The sequence below is a fragment of the Accipiter gentilis genome, chromosome 25 (genome assembly GCF_929443795.1).
Source record: "Accipiter gentilis chromosome 25, bAccGen1.1, whole genome shotgun sequence".
NCBI classification, from domain to species: domain Eukaryota; kingdom Metazoa; phylum Chordata; class Aves; order Accipitriformes; family Accipitridae; genus Astur; species Astur gentilis.
Genome location: NC_064904.1, coordinates 15,786,060 through 15,802,028, shown reverse-complemented (window position 1 = coordinate 15,802,028; position 15,969 = coordinate 15,786,060). Strand labels below are relative to the sequence as shown.

General features: G+C 40.7%; 1 protein-coding gene across 2 annotated transcripts in view; it reads right to left on the bottom strand.

The window, feature by feature from the left end:
- The window catches only part of KCNH5 (potassium voltage-gated channel subfamily H member 5), a 159,238-nt gene that overhangs the window by 34,901 nt on the left and 108,368 nt on the right, over window positions 1-15,969 (bottom strand). For both annotated transcript variants that reach the window (XM_049828989.1, XM_049828990.1), the window contains one exon: window positions 5,052-5,304. In XM_049828989.1, the coding sequence (XP_049684946.1) occupies window positions 5,052-5,304 (253 nt within the window). The remainder of the gene's footprint in view (window positions 1-5,051; window positions 5,305-15,969) is intronic.

The following is a 15,969-nucleotide window of genomic DNA, read 5'->3' as shown; positions in this document are numbered from 1 at the left end:
GTCAGATCAGTAATCCTTCAAGTATTTTGCAAAATACTTTGAGATTCAATACTTAAAAATCAACCTGCATCACATTAATTATTGCAGTCCTGCTAGCTGAAAAAAACCCAACCCTTTCCTTTATGAATCATTTTCCTCTTAGTTAATTTAGAGCTTTAACTCATTGGAACGAAAGGGACCTTTCCTATAGATGAAATAGGACACAGGCTGTTCCATAAATTGCTACCAGGTGCAAGTTACTAACCTGCGGAAACTCTCACAATTAGTCCGCCTTGGTTTACTTCACATGAAAACCAAAAAACAAGCTCAGTATAAAATATCAAGAACTGATTTGACATAAGGGCAAATTCTGCCACCTTCATTCCACTTGAGAAGAAAACCAAGCTGCAACTAAACTACTTAAAATTACAGAATTATCTACCAAAACCATGAGATTGAATTTGACTGACAGTTTTTCGTGTCATACAGTGCATCACACACAGTCTTGTCCTGCAGAAAGCACATGCTTGGCCGTGTAGCACCAAGGAAATTCAAAATGTGGATGTATGGATGCCAAACACCAAAGTACTAACACCCACGGATGAGCGCTATGGAGGGCCTGGGTCTCCTGCTCACCTAAATGGGAGCTGCTACTTGCTCAGCCTCTAAAGAAATTTCCTGTGTGTGATTTGGTAGGAGACTTAAATCTTTTGACCTCCAAACACATGTTATGATTAAGAGTAGAAAAAGACTCATCCTTATTTGCAGCTGTAATACCAAATTCAAGAAGACATGCCACTTGCGCTCTTGCTTTCCTTAATTCCTCTGATACTGCATAATATCCCCTTCCCGAACCAAATATTTGGAAATAATTCATGAAGCAGACCTTTAATAAGTGAAACTCTGGCTTGCCTAAAAGCAATAAATCCAATAAACAACAGGTTGCTCTGGGACTATACGCAGAACATGCTGAGAATTAACATGCAACAGATAAAGGCAAATAACAACTTAATTGAATACATATGGGATCAGGACCCTAAGTGCAGCTGAAACATGAGCTATTAAATCTATATTCATTCTGGCTTGACTATCGAAATTGAATTCATTCAGCAGCAGCCCCCACTAGGATTTCACTGCTCAATATATTTTTATCGCTATGCAGTTTGAGCAGTATTTTTGATCAATTCCTACAATCAACATTTCAACGTGGTGGATCATTATTTTTCTGCTGGCAAAACGACTTCTCTAAACCTTGTTAATCAATCTGCCTGGTTTAAGTTACTGTACAACTTACGCAGTCAGCTGTGCAAATAGCGGGAGCTGGAAAGCATCTTCTAGAGACACTTGGTTGGCATCACCACTTACGTGGAACTCCTCACACGGAGCAAATTCAGGTTAATTGCAGCAGGGTGAATTGTTAGGTGCCCTCTGCTAGCAGATGCCTGGTTTCATTAGCCTGGGGGACTTCAAACGCCCGGTCCTTCCTGAGACTTCTCTGCTGATAACACCTCCCCATGCAGAGCAGCGGCAGTTAAATTGTTTACTCCTGCTTGAGATGGTGGAAAATTACTGATGTGCCTTCTCAGGGTCACCTCACTTGCTAAGAAAGTTTTGATAATTAGAGACAAGACTGTTTGCCCTTCTCCATTATCCTGGCAACTGCAGATGAGTTATGTTAAAATGACTGGATCTTGTTTTCTCCAGCGAAGCAGCACCCCATCACACCAGCTCTGCATGTGGTGTGCACGTTTCTGCTACTCCACCTGCAAAAGGTGGGAGACTGTCCTCAAGACATGGAGATAACTAATGAGGGGAATGTAATGGGGCACCTGGGTACCTTCATTAATGAGTCCTATAAACTGCAGATCTACAATTGGATTCATTCTCTTACTGTACTGATTTTTTTAATGCTGATTACTGCAGCAGCTGGGCATTTGATTACGCACAAATGAGAACAAAACCAAACCAGGGGAGAACAAAATGTCACAGTGCTGCAAGATGCCCTGTCAATCACTGGGTTTCACCTGCTTTTGAGCACAAGAAATGCCAAAGCTGAGGCCATTGAGCCTGGAAAACTGCTGCTGAGCAAAAGGACGGTTGTCTCCACAGTGGACCTGCAGAAAGCACCTGGCCGGGACGCGAAGCCTCCTGAGGACACCGTTTCAGCAGGCAAGGAGGCTGGATGTGTCAACTCACTGTGGCCGCGAGGAAAGGCAATGTGGTAAGGGAAGACGGAGAAGGGGAAAAAGCAGCAATATCATGGAGTGATTCATGCTAGGACCCAAGGGAGGATGAAGCCCTGCACTTCGGACAGAAGCATGAATGTAAGAGATGGAAGATGCACGTTCTTAACCCGTTTTGGCGTTCCTACCCGATTCACTTTTCTAGGATATTCCACTTTTGAGAATACATCAAAACTTCCATCTGTGGGTGAGCATGGTAAAGAAAAAAAAAAAGACACCTCTCTCTCTCTCTCCCTTTAAGCAAGGCAAATAACACTACCATATTAATTAACACTACACTATTAAAACAGTAACTGCAAAGTACCGGTTCCAAAGCAAACTTAGGAAACGGATGGCTTTGCAAGGAGCAGAGGCTGGCAGACAGCATGTCCTGCCACGCTCCTGCTCCCATAGAGGAAATGAATGAGGACAAATTTCCAAAGGATACTTATCGCATTTCCACTCTAGGTTACTGCTGGGGGATGGAGAAGATGGACAGGCTGGTAGTACAACCCCTTCAGTTGACTTTACCTAGGAAATCCAGTGTGACAGCAGGTGCTTGGAGTATTTAAAGCAGGCTGCGCAGGTTTTCATGTTAGGCAGAGGTTTTTAAACCTGGTTTCCCCCTTAGGCAGATTCACTTTCCTTGTGCTTGCACTTCTCAAGGCAGAACAGATAGATAAAAATTATGTTCTTTACCATCTGATCTGCAGTCACCATTTCAGGTGCCACAGCTGCCACTATAAAAGTCTTTGCAACTGCATCTGGGAGGCTTTCTTCCACAAGTAAGTTTTTAGGATATGACATCTCATAATTACTCAGTTCACGATTCTGTTAAATAATTTGTCAGAGCATGAAAAAACTCTTCAGTGTGCTCTATGACTAGAGGAAGCAGTTTATCTTGCTTCAAGTTACATTTACACGTTCTGCCAATCCCTGTAGTACACAGTGAACATAGCTCTGAGTCATGGGATCGCTTGTCAGCGGCCATGGCAAAATCAAAGCCACTTCTGGTAATTAAAGGTAATTCTCTTTAACTAGATACAGTTAAAGGTCTCTCCAGCCAAATGGAGACTAAGACAGATACTAGATTTACCATATCTACAAGGTAGAAACAAAAAGTTCTTATTGTCATTCCAAACACACAATATGCATTAGTAAATGCAATAAAGTTTTGCATGTAATCCATTTAGTGATGGCTTCTAGTTCAGTAAATTACATATTTATTGTTTGTTTTCATTGTAATACCCAGAAAACTTATTTGTTTAAATGCTGCTACTTACTCTTAAAGCTTTTTTTTTTTTTTTTTAAATAGCTGTAAGCAAATATAAGATATCATCACTGAGATTAATAATAAAAATAAAATGGTCCAGTGAGCTGAAAGACAAGGAATATTTTACTATGGAAATTGCAGATTTAGAGCTTTCACCACAATGACTTCACATCTGAATATGCAAATAGATTCATTCTTACATTAAATCTCTCTTTTTAAAAACCTTAGTATATACTAGCATACGGAAAGCTGCAGCAGGTGTTTCAAAGGAGCATGGATGTGCATTTTCCCCAGTTCATCCTCTCCAGCTCGGAGGACCTGGGTTCTGCCCTTGGGGAGCCATCCCCAAGCAGTCCTATCCACACACCTGCATGCTGGCCAGTCCCACCCCAGTGCAGGACACCTGTACACAGGTTTGTACGGCAACACGTCAGGAGTCAACTTCGGCTACGTGCTTGTCCTCATTTCTCTCCTCCTCCCCCTTGCTGCCAGCTGGGAAGGAGCTGAAGCCCTGATTCACGACCAGTATTGGCTCCCCACGTCTGCCCTCTTCCCACGCGCCAGTGCAGCTCCCAAGTGTAACCCTCATCGCCCAGCGATTGTCCCCATGGGGCACAAGGGGGACCCATGGAGCCCCCCTTAGAGGGAAGAAGCAGTGCAGAGCTTCAGTGGGGTGTGAGAGGTCCCCTAGGACAAGGCCACCCACTCGATTTGCCCTCAGGGAGCCACAGCTCCAGTTTCAGAGAGGGCAGACAGCTAATATTCAACGGGAGACGAGTTCTACAGTAAATGGGTCTATTTTAAACAGGCAAGACAAACTCTAGGTGGTTTTCATGCAAAGCCACCGGTTCTTCCTCTACGTTGTTCTGCCTCTGAGGATGACTCCTGCCTCACCACTGGTGCTGACCACTCAGTTCCACCATCTGCTACACCTTTCCCGATCCCACACAAGCTAGCGAGGAGGCTGTGTTAGCCTCTTTCCCACCCACTGCCGGCAAACCAGACACCACAGCGGGGGGATGGCATGATTAACCTGGAGCTCCCCCATTACTCAGACTTCTCAAGACTGTGGCTGGATAGACGGTGCATCTCTATCTCTTTGCATAGTCCAATCAGACTATTTATCTTCTTCAAAGCCAGTTCACTACAAGCAACGGTTTTGCTTCCTTGTCGAGACTGTTTGCAGGTGTTATTCTGGGCTAGAATACAGACAAATGAAAATCCCAGTGTGAAGATTAAGATGGAAATCCTCCTGAGGGACTAATATAAAACAATGTGCATTTCCTCTCTCAGGCTATTTAAAAGATGTCAGGCACACAGATGCCATTCTCGTCTGCTCAGAGACACTGTAACTGTGACCGGTAAGCCATACTGGGCAGAAAGAGCATTCCCAAAGGCATAAAAGATGAAGGGTTTGCTTTTAGAGTAGTATCTCTGGAGACACGACGTCTCCAACTCATGACAACCACGAGCTTCCTGCAGTCCCAGCTGATGTTAGGCAAGACTAGTTAATATTCAAAGCTAAGCAGAAGGCAAATAAATCCAAACCACTAGCATTTCAATAGAGATCACAGTACCTAAAATAGCCACCACCTCGTCGTCCTGGATGACTTCTAGGGATCCCGAGACCACAAAGCAAAGAGCGTCAACGCTTTCCCCAGCATGATAGATGAGGTCCCCCGGGGCGCAATGGATCGTCTGAAACTCCACAGCCAGGGCTCGCAGGCAGCCGTCGCTAGCCAGCCGGAAGGCAGGGTGCTCGTTAAAAACTTTCCGGTTTAGATGCACGCAAATATCTGCTCTCATGTCCTTTGGGCAAATTGAGAGAACCTGAATGAAAGAAAGATTAAAAATAATCAGCTGGGAACGTGACAGGGGGCCAGCGCGCGCTTTATGAAATAACTGAATGGAGGAACCCGGGTGGATCTTAGGATCCATCCACCCAGTTATTTCATAAAGCTTCTGGCGGGAATTTTATCTTGAATTGGGGTAGTCTTTTTCTACCCATCTACTGCTTTCACTGCAGCTGAAAGGGTGATGTGGAAGAAGGGGCTGTTCTGTTACACCGTTCTCATCCCTAACAGTTTTCACACTCGTTTTCCAGAATCGCAGGTGGCACTACTAGGTTCCTGTCTGTGGACATCCCTCCAGACTTGGTGCCCAGACTATCCTCCCGCTGCTACGCTCAATCCCTGCAGGAGCACAGAACGGAGGCTCAGAGCTGAAGGAGCTTGAAGACATGCAAAGACGGACCATTCACAATAGAAAACACCACATTTTGCTCACATCCAGAAAACCTAGTCTTCAAAAGTCTTGATGTAGACGACCACTTACCAACGCGTATCCAAACAACCTAGGGTTTTGTTTCAGTGCCATACAGACATATAATAAGTAACCTGCCCTGGAGGGCTTACAGACTAGAAAATCCAAAGAGCTTGAGATTAGAGCCAAAAGAAAGTATTATGAAACCTTATGAAATGTAAAGTAAAGGTGAGTGAAAAAACTGTGCTGTGAACATGAAGATGTCTTCGTAGCAGACCAATTAAATAAGACCTTCAATTAATTCCTTACCTTAAATAGCTTTCCCTACTGAAATAGTAACACAAATACTCCTGAAGAAAGTGAAAACCTGTGGGTCTTGTTAGGTTTGTAAACTATGTCTTTAATATTTGCACATCCTCCTAAACACACTAATGTCCTTATAACCCTAAAACACATGGTAGCTCATTGCACTGAGAAACATATAAAACCTTTTAAAGTTTAAATAGAAAAGAGCACGAGATTAAGAGCACTCTGGAAGTCTCCTATAAAGAAGACTGCAGATCGATAGTACTGATTAATTTCTCATTGTATGGAATTAATCTGGCAGCTTGCTCTGCAGACAGGGACATTGGGTCAATGTGTTGACTGCCATTGAATATTAGCAAACAGAGGGAGACTGGTAACCCTGCCTAAGTTTTGAGGCAAATGGTCATGTTAATATTGAAGTAAAGCCACGATTTTCATTTCTGTTTAATGCAGAAGAGGTATAAAACATATTATTGTAAAGTATTACTAAAGGTCCTAAAGCATAGAATGGGAAAATAGTAAACAATTTCTAGTTTAATAATAACATTTAGTCCCTTTCTTATTTCAATAGATCAAAGTTCCTTTGCAGTCAAAGATACAACGAACGCAAAAAGGTGAAGGAGAAGTTATTCTCCTATCCTCTGGACCATGACGGTCTGAGGCAAGGAAGGGGCTATGCAACCATCTGCACTAACCTCTTGCACTCATGATTTTCATATCAGTCCCAGAAAACCTGGTAAAATTATAGCCTAGAAGGCCTTGATTTAATGTTTTCAAATGACATAGGGTAGTTGTTCCAATGGGGAGCTACTCTCTCTTAAAACATGTGCTGTTTCTGAACTGATTTTTTTTTAATTTTCAGACAACAGCCAGCGGATCTCATCATGCTGCTCAGATATAAGACCTGCAATCATCAGAAATCTCTTCCACATGTAGGTGTTTATAGAAAATGATCAGGTCATCTCTCGATCTCATCTTGACTAAGCAAGAGAAATGATGCTTCTTGTGCCTAACACTATGAAGCACAGTATCTCTTTGGAAACTTCCCCACAGCATGAGGTTTTCTCACTTACAACCACCTTCTCAGATCTACCAGATCATTAGTTTTTCTTTGATTGAACACAGAATAATCATTTGGTTTAATGCTATTTTTCTGTAAAAAAATGTTGTACAGAACACATTAAAATACCCTGCATAAGTTTGTTTTATCATAAAAATTAATAACAAACACATTTGACAAGACATATCCTCCATAAACCATCATTTGCATTAGCAATAATGTCTTGTCTGAGTCACTGTTGATCATATCCCATATCACATTTCCATAATTTTATTAGGGGCAAATGTCAATTTTACAAACTTATACTTACCTGAGTCATTCCATTTACCATTAGAAATACAGGCACACCTTAGTTCTTCCAGTAAAAAACAAAAATTATTTTTGAGAGTGATTGTTTCACCTCAGCCCTACTTCTGGATCAAACAGAAAGCTCGTCTTTATTACAACAAAATAGAAACATGCCATCTTTCTTCTTCTCAATAGCAATTCAATGAAAAATTCTGCTTTCTTTTGTATCATGGTGGATGATTTTTAACATTTTTATCTGTTCTTGGGACTAAATCATGCTTAGAAGTTTTTTACGTCCCTTTAATAACTTTCAGTAATGTAAGTACTTCTGACTTAACAAGGCCATGAGCTATGAATTCTCAAACACTGCTCTTAAGAAAAATGTGTGTATTCATGCATGACTGATTTCCAAATTTTATCTTTTAAGCTTCCAAACTGCAGGAGAAATTGGTTAAACTATTGCAGAGGTTGTTACTGTAAGATTCAGAGATGTTCCAGGACCCTTTGGTTTTTGGAGTGTAAATTAATTGTGTCCCTCAAGAATAAAAGCCACTAGGATGCAAAGCAGCATATTGTTTCCTCACGAATACAGAGTTAAATACAGAGTATTAAAATGAGCACGCAAAGCATTACTCTTTTTATAGACACAACAAATGTATCTATCATCACACACTGTAATATGAAGAGACAGAAAAAATTCCATTGCACAGAAAAAGCCAGTCTTAGAAAGCATAATTCAGGAATTTTCTGATGGCATGATAAAGTGATTCTCCTAAGGACATATTACTGTATAGAGAGATATATGGAGATATCACTTATCAACTAGTACAGCAGTAAATGAGTTATGATCCAAGAGTTAGCCAGGAACAAATATTCTTTATTTCAGTTTTTTGTCTGCTACACTGCAAGTACTGAGAACAGAGAAAGAAACAGATGAAAACTAAAAGAAATACTTAATATTAAAAGATTTGGCAAAGGAGCTTTGACTGATAAGGATAAATGTAGATATACGTAGGGAAAAAAAAGAGCAAAGATAGACAATCTCAATATTCAGCTATGTGTTTACTGTATGCTCCAAGCACAGAACTTCATGAGCTCCAACCTGACTTTGCAGCACTTCTTTTTGAGTTTACAAATACCAATGCCATGAATTCAGAGGAGTCTCACAGATGCCACCAGTTTCTCTGTTAGTTGTAATGTAGAAAGGGGATGTTGATGATACAGATTACAGTATGTAGTAATTCTCCTGCTTCCAAAGAAGACACATAATGTGATATTTGGATCACACAGAAGCATTTGGAAGCTAATGATAAACAGTCCAAAGATTCTAAGAGTGGAAAATGAGAAAATGAGCACTTCAAATTCACATAAATATTCTTCTGAAAATGATCCCTTATTAATGATACAAGACTTTGACATTCTTATTGTGAAATGCTCTTACTGAGATCTCACTATTTTTAAGGCAGCATGCAACTGAAAAGATAAAACTAGTAACAACACGGTTGTACATGAGTCCATATGATGTACAAATGCACACACATGGGTGTAAAAGAGAAATTCAATTTAAGGGAGAGGATATCCTGTAATGCTTAATCTATTGTTTCGCTGTTAGGGAAATGCCTCCAACACTTCATGTTAGTAGAACCAAAGTTCAGCTGGGAAATTTGTTCTAGCCTGTATATTCTTTCAGCAGCGTACCAAAAACCACCAAGACAAATTTCTGAAGAGGAAATTTCCTTAGAGATTTCAAGACATTTCTCAGTGAAACCTGTAGTTTATAAGCAAGGCAGGATATTAAGGTTGCTGACTGCAATGCTTTACTGACTGATGGGTTTGGAGCACACAACTTGGAGCAGGCAGTCTGCAGGGACCAGATGCTAGTGCTGCTACAGAAGTTGCTTCGTAATAAATCTGTAGCCACAGACTTCACAGTCAGCTTTCCCATATGCATCGAAGCAGCATGAAAGAACAGAACCTGCTACATTTCAATGCAAAATCAGAGGAGAAAGTCGAATTTTACCCAGAGGAAAATCTTCGCTGGCTGTAAAAGCTGTGTTTCTACCAGAAAAGGAGCAAAGCTCCATGCCACACATGAACAGTACACATGTATCCACAAAGACCTGAGCCACTACAAAGCTGAGAGAGGAGAAAGTAAAGCACAGAATAACATTTATCACTTCCCTTCTCCACAGAGAAAATTAAACCTCCTCAAAGTCAGCATAAGACAATTGCTGAGCTCTGCCATCATCACCTGGCACCCAGCTGATACAAACCCCAACACAACGACACCCAATGCAGAGATTCAACACCGCTGTCATCTCTAGAGCACCCTATGGCATATGTAAAATGCTGGCAGCGAGTGAAAAGCTTGCGGTTGCTGCTAGAGATTGGGAAAGGCAGTAACCAGCTCCGGAGGACTTGCAGGGAATTGGCACAAAACGTCTCACTATCTTTTCAGCTCAAGATCTGTAAAGGGGGAATAAAATTCCCAAGGAGGTTCCATCTGATTTTCTTCCTCTCCCATCCGTTTCCTCAGCACGCTCAGGCAGTTTAAGATAAGCCCCTTGAACAGTTCAAAGCACTCGATGGGGAGCAGAGATTATTAAAAACTCAAAGAAAAGCAAATGAAACTAAACAAAAACTACAGATTAAGAGTGTGTCCAAACAATATCTTTTAGGACGGGTTTAATTATTTTTTAAAAAATCTTCCCCAGCTGGAAAACACTACAGGATGGCTTAGCAAATATTACAGAATCTGTTAAGACTTGTTAACAAAAAGGGCAGAGGCCCGTGAATCATGAATGCTATCTATTTGCAATTCTCTTTCAGCACACAGGATTCTCACTTTCTCGGGGTTGTAGCTAAGGGATATATTGACTGATATTCAAGCGAAGAGCTTAGACTGTCTTAGCGGTGGAATAACAAGGACTGTTTCCTAAATGAATAACCATAACAAATATTGGAGATACTAAAAAATGTCAGCTTTGACAGCAAATAAAATAAACTCCTCCAACTTCTAACCAGTTACAGGCCACAGATAGCTCTTTTTATTTTGTGGAGAAAGGCCACTCTGGGTTTTCTGACATATTGAGCAGTCATAATCAAGGTCAGTTCTTTCCAAAAAACCACAATACCCTCTAGGCACCTGACCAAGTTATTCAGATTTTTAGAAGGATTTGGCTCATTTGAATGTTGAATGCTTTTGCAGACCTGGCTAAAAGTGTTACTTTTGGCACTGGACGGAGGCCAAAGAGACAAAGGTAAGAAAACAGCTGATCGGCAAATCACAGAGCATTTTCCTGTAATAATCAGGTAATTTTGTAAGTAACTCAAAGGTGATGTATGGAACTGAGCAGTTATTAACCCTGCATGCATTAGGGTAATCTTTAATACATCACTGAAAATCTTGGCACTAAGAATTGAATTTCTGCAGCAATGGTGTGCTCTGCTTTAATTGCGCTAAAATCCAAGGTCACTTGTATTTAAATGCTCAGAAATTGAGATCTGAAATTCAAGTCTAATAAGTTGAGTTTGGTTTGTTATTAATAATACATGAGCTGAACCAGTGATCGAAATGGTTAGATTTAGTGGTATAGCAACAAAATTAACTGGTTTTTAACTGAGTAACAAGTGTTAGAGACATGAAAAAATCTGTAGAAATCGGCTCTAGATTACGTTAAATTCAGCATCGTCAACACAGATAGAATCTGGCTAAGGGTCTGAAAAATGGGGGAAGACGAGAGGCATCACCGTGTGTTTTAAGGAATCAAGCGGTTCACCAGCACAAAGCCTGCTGGTTTGTCTAATGCACCGAGAAGTGTGGCACACTAGTAACATTCACTGATGACCTGAAGTAGCAGATCCCAGGTTGCCTAAGGGTTGTACAGTAAAGGTTTTAGTGTTTTCGGTTTTGCTATAATAGCCATCCTAAGCACAATCATTACATGACCTTCTAACGGTGCAAAGGATGGCAGACTATGGGGAATTCTATCATTAAAAATCAACTTTTTAGATGACAGAAAGAAAAATAAACATCAGAAAGAATATGGCATACATCAAAGAATCTCTCAAGTCACAACATTTTTTGGACTGACAACTTCTGGCACAAAGGTCACCCTTGGAAGAATGAAGACGATCAATGGATTTTTTTTTATTTTGTGCTTTTTCTGGAGGAGCCTGTATTTTCTAACATGCAGCATTGTGTAAAGACATTCAAGGGTGAAAGCATTAAGAAAACAGATCTGTAGAAGACCTTCCCCTAGATGTGGTCTCTCGGACTGACAGCCCCTCTGGCAGTTCCATCCCCTTGGTGGCAGTGCTCAGGAAAATGCCCGACCCATCCACTCAGTACTTATTCCCCCAAGAAATAAGCTCATGAGCTGCTCCATAGCCCTGGCATTTCCTCAAGCATGACAGGTTCATAGTTTAATCTGTACCAATCCCAAGACGAACACATCCAAGAGGCAGAGATAATTGTGGATAATCTTTCCTGGCTCTGGACGGTGCATACAGGAGGTAAATAATCCATACCATCCACAAAGGTGAAACAGAAAGCCCCACTGGTGCACAGGCCCCACACTCGGACCCGTGTGAAGGACAGTGAGACCCTGACCATCTCTCCTGCATCCCGCTCTCCAAAGAACCGTGGATTGCAACTGTTACCTGGTCCTAGCTCAGCTCTGTGAGGTGAGGGAAGACTTCTTGTTCACCTCGTCCCGATCTGCAAGGAACGACCAACAACCCCGCCTCTACAACGAAACAAAAATACTTGTCCAAACGATTTTTACCTTCCCTCTTCAGCAGGGAATTGTATGTAGCTGTCACACCTAATTTTGTAGAAGTTCTCTTTGGCCACGAAGCTTGGAAGCCTTCTACCCCGGTCATCCACGAGGAAATCCAGCCAGCACTTACAGACACCTCTATGGGATGGGGCACCGTAGGAATGGCAGCCTGATTCCCCTATTCGTCTCAGGGTATCACTAATTATTACTACAGCTCTTGAAGATCTTATTAACAGCAAACATGACTAAACTGCACTGTCCTTCTGTAGATTGAAGTTTACTAAAGTTACAACCTGTGTCTATTTACCATAAACCCATCTCTCCTGTATGAAAGCTTAGTGGGCCAGTAGTGAATAGTTTTAATACTGTGTTATTTTCCCATGATTTCCATTTCAGTCATTGCAATGTGGAATTGGCTCTCATTATTCCAATCGCCATTGATGCTTAGGTTGAGACTAAATAGACGCCTTTTTTCTCTTTCAACCTATGGCTTTTCTGAAGGAATCGACTGTTAAAACATGATAGACATTTATTTAATTGCTTTCTGAGCAAATCCTAAGCCATACAACAGCATAGAGGTCAAGAAGAGAAAATCTTTGGGTTTTACTGACATTTCAGAACATTATCATTAGATGAGACCTTGAGACATCTGCACGTTAGTTAATGGTTGTTCTGCTTTCATGTATAATGACCTATTTCTTATAGAAGAGCTAGTATCTATAAATTTTTCATTTGCTGCCTAGAGATTTCAATAAAAACTAAGAGATTTGAATTCAGTGTGTTTTTCATATATCAAATTATTACTATAAAGATTTTTTTCAGCTGCCTAAAAATGGTCATATAGAGAGAATGTACTGCCTCTTTTTTACCTCTCAAAAAAACAGGTTCTGCTGGATGAGAGATACTGTTTAGTATATAAAGGCTTCTTAGGTTTGTCATGTTTTTAGCTCTGCTCTTTATTAGATGAATAACCCCGAAACCTGTAGCATTAAATATAAAAAAAAAATTCCACCTTGTCTGAGCCACTGTTAGACCGGGAGGTAACAATCCATGTGCATGTATTACATATATCATCCCAGCTGTCAGAGGAGGGCTCTCATGTTTAAGTGATTTAAGGTTATGGATCAGAGGCCACTTGCTTCCCCTTAAGTAATAATAATAAATATGCTAATGCTTTTAGTGTCATTTTTAATTCCTTATTTGTGAACACTCGGAGACAGGCTGAAGTGCTGTGGTTTGAAGATGAGCTATTCCCAAGGAGAACAAGGAAGCCAAAATTGTATGCTTAAGGCACTGTCACTTCAGTGTGGGAGAACAAGTCCTCTTCCACGTACAAGGACAACAGACTGGGCCTTTAAGACAAAGTTTTGTTTGGGACAGCTTGCTCTCACAAGCAGCAGGGACAGGATCTTCATTTAACTTTCTCCATGCTAACTTCCACTTTGTCTTCAGTTCCCATCTAAGGACTCATTCTTACCAGTTTTAGGCAAGATCTTCTTTTGGACTACACACGGAATGTGTCATTCAAGGATAGGGATTTGACATCTGCCGCAACAAAACTGCACATTAAGTGGTAGCAATTCCAATCAAGTTATTAACTTATATTTTAATTTCAAGCATATTAATTTAAAATCTTTAGTTATCAAAGAAACACATGCACATGTGTTTATTTGTACTCCATCAAATGGCTAGGGTTGTTCATCACCATAGGAACCTACTAGAACACTCATATAAGAAATTTCATTCTTTGTTAGTACATTAACCTTCTTGCTCTTTGAATTTGGATTTCAAAACAAAGCCATTTCAACATGCTGAGTGACTGAATGAAATGTATTATAAATTTGTGGCAAATGATGTTGCAAAACACATTCCAGGGTGACAATGCAGATATATTTGGAACAGTTTAGGATGTAATACTGTATGTTAGTTTGAAAAACATCCTTCGATGATGGAAACTGTCTGAGCTGTCTGATGGAAACTGAAAAGTTGAGAAATTCCTCACTAATTATCATGTGTCATGAGCACACGTGTTTTGCAAGATAATAAGAAGCTTACTGAAAAGTTCATCAAAATTAAGGAGAATGGGAAATCATGTGATGCAAAGATATCCAGACAACAGACTGGTCAGAATCTCATTATTGGAGCTTTGAAAACTAGACTGGAAGAAACCCCTAAGGTCACGTCCAGGCTGTCAGACAAAGCAGTGCAGAGAGGCAATTCAAGACCTGGGGCAGTAATCCCCTATTCCAACCTACGCTGGAGCACTACCTGGATTTAGCAGCTCAGCTGCAGGTGCAGTCTAGTCCCGTTAGCCCCACTGTGTCTACGGTAGTAAATCTGCCTTGACTCTGTGTACCTTGGAGGTCCCTACAGTGCGCTCCCACCCACTTGCTGCTCTAGGTTTAGTACAGATGGATTCAATTTAAATGCAGAGGGTCTTGAAGGGGTAATGAAGGAACTAATACAAGAGAAACGATCCACCCTACGTGACTAGTCTCTGGGACCGTACCACTGTTTCTATAATTTTTCAGCTGGGATTTACAACATTTTCTCTTTTGTTTTGGTGAAGCACATCATAACACCTTCCTGAGTGAAGATAAAGGTAGGAAGGCTGCCTGGCTACGACACAGCTTTCCACCCTTTTGCTAAAACAAATCCTGACTTTGGCTAAGGTCCTGCAGCTGAAAGCAAACTGCCTGATCCTTACACTCATACAGACCCAGGGATGCTCAGTGCGGGCACTACAGGCCGCTGGTGCTGATGCTTTTGCAGACTTGCAGGCTGTAAGGGATACAAAACACCAAAATATTCAAACCGGTGCTCAAGTTCTTACGTTTATCTTGTCTCTGTTCTTCTGTAACATGGGCTTTTCTGGGAAGTTCGATTAGATGCAACTACTGAAGTCCAGATGCAGAGGTTCCTGAAATCCTTCCACTGTTTTAAATACGTTTTGGATCCAGGCCTAAGTTTAGGCAAGTCTTTACCAAGGGAAAATTGTTAAAAACCTAAGTCACAGATTTTACAGCCATATTAATTATCTAGCTAAGCAGCCACTACTATCTTACAGACCAGAGAACACTGCTTACCATGAGTCGAAGATTATGGCTCTAACTGCATTTTTATAATCTATAAAACCGGACATGCGGAAACTATGGAAGGAAATTTCAGTAATTAAAGCAGAGGTTCTCCTAATTAACTGCAAAGCATCATTAAAATCTAATGAAACTGTAGTGGAATAATACAGGATTCTGGCTTAACTGCAAGGAGATAAATGCAAATGAAAGTTGAATTTTCACATGGTTTTGAGTTTACACAATAGGACTGAATGCATTTACAGTAGTTTACAATATAAAAGCTCACTTTTAACACTGTATGAATCAGCATTGGGAAGTTAGGGTATTAGTGTATAAGAAGTTAACATATTAAAGAATGTGGCATATTGAAGCACAAGAATCAAAGAACTCAAAATCTTTGTTACTTAAAATAGTTGTATTTATGATGGTAAACCAAATTTCACAGCAGATGATTAATAAGATAACTGCTGTTGCATTAGCATGATGTAAGACTAAATTTTTCAGGGTAGCAACTTCATCTTGGCATATCTGAACAAGCTGCATCATCATCCCATATTACGCAACAGATTCAACTGAAGCAAGAACTTCAAAGATCTGCAAGCACTAAACATTTTAAGATATTAATCTGCCATGACGCTTCTTTAGCCTCCCCTCGGACACTTAGCCTTTTAAGTTCTTGGGAGGGAAATCTTCATGGAAACCAGAGCTTAAATGCCTAATTTCA